Source organism: Canis lupus, chromosome 16 (assembly GCF_011100685.1).
Source record: "Canis lupus familiaris isolate Mischka breed German Shepherd chromosome 16, alternate assembly UU_Cfam_GSD_1.0, whole genome shotgun sequence".
Taxonomy (NCBI): Eukaryota; Metazoa; Chordata; class Mammalia; order Carnivora; family Canidae; genus Canis; species Canis lupus.
The window spans coordinates 5,527,484-5,534,009 of record NC_049237.1 but is presented as its reverse complement, the minus strand read 5'-3'; the positions used below and the strand labels follow the sequence as shown (position 1 = coordinate 5,534,009).

General features: G+C 35.3%; 1 protein-coding gene across 1 annotated transcript; it reads left to right on the top strand.

Annotated features, from left to right (window-relative positions):
• The first annotated feature begins 2,254 nt into the window (after nucleotides 1–2,254).
• OR2A12 (olfactory receptor family 2 subfamily A member 12) lies at nucleotides 2,255–3,187 on the top strand. The gene is given in 1 exon segment (NM_001388968.1): nucleotides 2,255–3,187. A coding segment is annotated over 1 exon segment (933 nt).
• Nucleotides 3,188–6,526: the final 3,339 nt, after the last annotated feature.

Genomic DNA, 6,526 nt, shown 5'->3' with positions numbered 1-6,526 from the left:
GAGGGAGAGAGAGAGAGACAAGCAAACTCCTCACTGAGTGCAAAGTCCATTAGGGCTTGATTCTAGAACCCAGAAATCATGACCTGAGCCAAAGTTAGATACTTAAACAACTGAGCCACCCAGGCACCCAGCTCAGGTCTTCATCTCAAAGTTGTGAGTTTGCTCCATGCCAGGCATGGAGCCTACTTAAAAAAAAAATCACAATACCTATGTATGTATGTATGAAACAAAAAGAGCATACTAATGAACCAAGAATGATGTGTATAGGAAGAATCGTTAAACTCTTGGGAAGGAAGAAACAAAGTCACTATTTTTTTTTTTAAATCAGGCAGATGGGATAAATGTTCAGTCATAGAATAAATAGTTATGAAAAAGTCTATTTCATGGTGAAGAGAAAAAAAGAAAAAATGTGGAAGGGTAATTAAGGGACATAAGTTGATCACTACATATTGAATAAAAGACCTACAAGGTCTAGACATAGTAAAGTATAGAGGATGGAGGAAAATAGCAGTTGAAGAGATAATTGTTAGCATTCATTGAGAATTTTTATTTATCCTATTCTCTTACCAGAATACATTATTTATCTGAAGATTCATATATTCTTCAGTAATGAAAACTACTTCATTTTGCTTGAGTGTACATTTATCTTTAGTTTTTGCACTCATTAAGTGGAATGCATCTTTTTACCATTTAAGGACTTAGATCTATTTTGAATTCTGAAACATTTTTGCTGAAACATATTTTGCTCAAATACTGTTTCTTCACTACCCTCTCCATTTTTTTTCTCTGGAAACTTTATCATGTCTAAGTTTAGCCACTCAATCTATTATTCATGTCTCAAGATTGCTCTTTCAAAACAGTACCCTTTGTCTGTATGAACATCTGAGTGGGTTCTTAAATGTGACCTTCCAGTACACTATTTCTCTCTTTAATATGAGGTCTGGAAATTTTCTTCCTTATTGGTTATAAAATTATGTATCTTTACACCTTATTTCAAATATCTGTGCTTGATCCATTTCATATACTCTTTTTTTTTTCATACACTCTTTTATGGCTACCTTATTCATTTTTCTTCATTTATCAAGCATTTCAGTAAGTATTACTCCTTGATTAACTTATTGGTGCATCCTAACCATCTTTAGAGTATTTGGAAAATTGGACTATACATTTATTACATTTTGAATGAATTCAAGGTTCCAGTTGTTTACTTTGTTTCTCCTCTTTAGCAGGACTTATTTTTCCCAAACTGTGTATTTACACACACATTCTGAGTGAAAGATTTTTTTGTTTTTAGTATTGTTTTTATTTTAGTTTGTTTTTTCCACCATTTCTTTCTCTCTGTCTTGTGATTTTGAATTTTTGCTGTTCTTTACCCAGCTCCATGGGCCCTGCATATATAATATATAATATGTAATATATAATACAGTAGATCTCAGGATCTGGTAATCTAATGAGAGAGCCAGGAAGTATATTGACTTCTTTGTAGTCACCTATTCAGCAGCCCAATAGTTGTTTTATACCTCCTTTTACATCCAAGCCCTTGGTTTCAAGCAATCATATTAATATATCCCATTTCCCAAAAGTTGATTCTGTAAGAGCTGAGTTCCAGGTATAACATTCTGCCTTCATACTTGAAGCATATATATTTCCGATTCATTTCTGGTGTTGCAAAAATGATCTCATTTTAAACTCTGGCTATCTATTTGGGGTTGGTATTTTACATTTTAATTTCTCATCTCCATGTGTTTGAAATAGGAAGACTTAGGAACTCTGAGCACAGATCTTTCTACTTAACTAAATATACAACCAATAGTGTAGTACAATGATAAAATTGTTAGTGTCAGTTTTTTATTGCTGATAATATTTCTGGGAGAAAATAGAAATTAGTGGAAGCAGAGGTAAATGAAAGAGAATCTGACTCTAACTCCTTATTAGCTTCAGCTGATTATTGCTTAAAATTAATTTCAAGAAATGACATTTCTTTTATTTTTGAAAAGCAGCCAGAGACTCCAACTTTTATATGAAGTCTACTAATTGTTAATATTGGTCAATAACTGAATTTATTAGATATCTCTAAAGCCAAAAGTACAGATCAACATCACAGACTTTAGACTGGATTGGATCCATGAATTACTGAATTTTAGCCTCTATATAAATTCTCACTCTGTATGAACATATTCCTTTTTCCTTTTCTACCACTCAGCTCCAAAATTCCTGTGCTAAGTACAACATTGTACCTATCTGTCAAAAGAACATGGGAAGCAATCAGACATGGATCACAGAAGTCATCCTGCTGGGATTCCAGGTTGATCCCAAACTTGAAATATTCCTCTTTGGGTTCTTCTTGCTATTCTATAGCCTTACCTTGATGGGGAACGGGCTCATCCTGGGGCTCATCTGGCTGGACTCCAGACTGCACACGCCCATGTACTTCTTCCTCTCAAACCTGGCCATTGTTGACATGTCCTATGCCTCAAGCATTGTCCCTAAGATGCTGGCAAGTCTTATAATGCAGAAGAAAACCATCTCCTTTGTTCCATGCATACTTCAGACATTTTTGTATTTGGCACTTGCTGTCACAGAGTGTATGAGTTTGGTGGTCATGTCCTATGATCGGTATGTGGCCATCTGCCATCCCCTACATTACACTGTCGTCATGAGCTGGAGAGTGTGCATTATCTTGTCTGCCACTTGCTGGATGTTCAGCTTTCTCTTGGCTCTGGTCCACATTACTCTGATTCTTAAGTTGCCCTTTTGTGGACCACAAAAAATCAACCACTTTTTCTGTCAAATCATGTCGGTATTTAAATTGGCCTGTGCTGACACTAGACTCAACCAAATTGTTCTCTTTGCCGGCTCTGTGTTTGTTTTAGTCGCACCCCTCTGCTTGGTGCTGGTATCCTATATTCATATCCTGTTGGCCATCTTGAGGATCCAGTCTGGGGAGGGTCGCAGAAAGGCCTTCTCCACCTGCTCCTCCCACCTCTGTGTGGTGGGGCTCTTCTTTGGCAGTGCTATTGTTATGTACATGGCCCCTAAATCTAGCCATTCTCAAGAACAAAGAAAGATTTTATCATTGTTTTATAGCCTTTTCAATCCTATGCTAAACCCACTGATCTACAGCCTGAGGAACACTGAGGTGAAGAGTGCCCTGAGGAGATTTCTAGGGAAGAAGTCATCAGCATGAGGAAGGTTTGGAGTATTACAAGATTGTGAGCTTTTCCACCTGTTTCTGGGTCCTTGAATGCCCTTGTAAATCTGTTAATTTAACAAACCCAGTACTCTTTCTCTTTGGAAAATATAAATACTCTTATACTTTAAGCCAGTGATACAAAACCTGAGATAATCATTATGAAACAGAACATCACAGTCTAATCCTATTCATGAACAGAGATGCAAATATCTTAACAAAAATATTAGTCAAAATAAGTCCACAAGCACGCAGAAAACTCAGTTCCTAGTGTTTTCACGACCTAAATGTTAAAAACAAACTATACATAAAGCTTTTAGAAGGTAAGAAGGGGAAGAATTTTAAAAATAATATACAAAATTGATAGCCACAAAAGAAAACATTGATAAATTTGAGTAGATTGAAAGTTAAGAACATCCGATCAATCAATAAACGGGCATAAAAAAGTGAAAAGACAAGACGCGGAATCCTCTTCTACTCACTCGTCTATCAGGTTCAAACATCACCTCCTCAGAGATCAGCATATTTCATCCCACTTGTCTGGACTAGGTAACTTTTTACCATATCACTCCAGTTTATCTTTGTACTGAAATCACTTTACAAAATAAACAGACCTTAGGAATAAAGGCATAATGGAGATTTTTCCCTTTCTTGGCCATATGGTAGGTGAGTCATTTTCAGATATTTTGGTGGTCAAATTTTCTGATGTATCAATATTTACAACTGATAAAGAAAGAAGCAAAGAGAAACTTTTTTGGTCTGTCTTTCCCTCTTTATCAAGAAGGAAGATCTTTTCTGGAATCACTCCCTCTCTGCAGGTTTTTTCTGGTATTCCACTGGCCAAAATTGGGCCAAATGGTCACCTCTAAGCAGTTGCTGACAAAGAGGATGAAATTGAGAGCTTGGTTTAGATCCATTATGGTTTAATCCCCTGTGGCTCAGAGTGAGAGCCACTTTCTCTGATGAATTTACTGCTTAATACCTTGAGAATATCAGTACTAGCTCAGCAAGAAAGAAGTAATGGCCATAGGGCAGACAGCCAACGGTATCTGCTAAATGGTTCAAGTTGTGAAGCAAGACTTCTTGAATCTTAAGTAGGAAGTTGAAGTGTGCTTTTTTCTCTTCCTTTACCTTTAGGGGTCCAATCGATACTCTCTCACAATAAGACATAATGTTTAAAATCTAATGGCTACAACCTCTAAATACAATGAAAAATTAATGTTATATCCAAAAGTTTATATTAAGAATCTTCCAAGATTAAAAAGGCCTCTGAATTAGAATAATCTAGTTATATAATAGGTATTTTTTCCTTCTGTTAGATGAAAAAATATATGCACTTAAAAATAGCATGAGAAGTATGAACCAATTTTCATTAAAATATTATCTGTTTATTTTTCCCTCCTTATATTTCTCTAAGCACACAGAGCTAGGTGGGAGTCCATTAGCCAAATGTGTGGGTGATGTATTTTTCTGAATTGCTTAGCTTATTTTCATTTGGGGAAAATATTCTTTTTACACAAAATAAAAAGTCAAGATACTCTCCTAAAATATCATGTGAAAAAAATAAATTAATTAAATAAATAAAATAAAAATAAAATATCATGTGATTACATTTTAATAAATTATTATTAGCCCTGAATCTGTGTATTTACTTGAAGAAATTCTCTGGGATACTGAGCTGTTTAGCCATAATAGTTATTTCAGGGTGCTTTGATATGGAATAATTTTAGATTTTTTCTTTGTACTTTTCAGGATTGCTTTATTTCTTACATATGAGCTCATTTCTTTTTACAACAAAAAATTCCATTTTTTCCCACTAAAAATAGGTGGAGATAGGCTGATAAAGAAGGTATGTAGACTTTTAAGAAAGAAGGTAACATGAGAGCAACTCTCCTGTTTACCACTAAAATGTTGAGTAAAAAGAATGCAGATTTTGTCTCTAGCAGTTGTATCTCTTAATGTCTGACACATTACTGGTCTGTGATAAACATTTGATTAGGGAAGATAGTGGTGCTAAGCACCCACTCTCCAGTCCTGAGCAGAGTGCAATGCAACGTGGTCCCATTGATCAGCCGAACCAAGAAGGTGCATTTTCCAAAAAAGTCTACTAGTGGAAGAAAGAGAAACAATATCCCAGTGAACGCCCATTCATCCACAACATATCAGCAACAGCAACAAGTTTGTATAGAAAACTCTTTATTAGGCCAATACTTTCCCTCACCTGATAGCAACTAAATGTTTCTAGGTACAGATAATAAACATGATGTTAATAAATTGCCTTGTTTTCCCCTCCACTTAGGCTCTTACTCCCTCTTCCTAAGGTTTTCTGTATCTCTTAATCCCCATCAGCTGCCTCAAATAATATACCCATCCTTCAGGAGATTTCATTCTCCTATCTGACTGGTTGTTCCTTGGTAATTTCATCTTCCTTTCTATGTTAGATTTCTTAGTTCATTAATCTCATGTCTTCCTCTTCCTTGGTTTACTACCCTTGTTTTGATGGAGCACATCCTTCAATAGGTTTATACAGTTAGAAAGGTTTATCAAGACAGAAGTGGAAAAAAAATAAATACTTCTCATTTCTCATAATCACTTATACTGTATTATCTTCTTCAAATACCCCATTGAAATTCTATGTGCTACATAGAGAAAGAAGAAAGAAAGAAAGAAAGAAAGAAAGAAAGAAAGAAAGAAAGAAAGACAGACTCAAGCCCTCTGAAGGAGGATTTTCTGTCTCAGAGATGGCAAATATTAAATTAATATTTAGGTGCAGCTGTAGGTGTTGTGTTTGCGATCTGCAAACACTTCTATCTCTAAATTGACATTCTTTAATAAAGGTCCATCACTAATGATAAAGCCAAATGTGCTTTGTAACATTTATTCTTACTAAAATATAAAATATTAATCAATACAAATATTAATAATAAAAGAAGTCTAAGACTTTTCAGAAGAAATGCTTTTGCTTTCTCCACTTCAAAGATTAGAAACAAAAAAAAAGAGACAAATCAGGACACTTCTTTGTATCCACAATACACTGTGTTAAATATCATATTGTTCAACCAAAAGAAATAAAAGTGGTAAATATACATATTTGTTTCTTTTTAAGAGGGAGAGGTAGGGAGGGGCAGAAGGAAAGGGAGAGAGAGAACCTTAAGCAGCCTCCACACCTGGTGTGGAACTTGACATAGGGCTCAATCTCACAACCCTGAGATCATGACCTGAGCTGAAGTCAAGAGTCAGAAGAACATTCAACCAAATGAGTCACCCAAGCATCCCCTAAATATGCATATTTGAATGAGCATGCACCAACTTATTATCCTTGGTTCTATCTGGGTA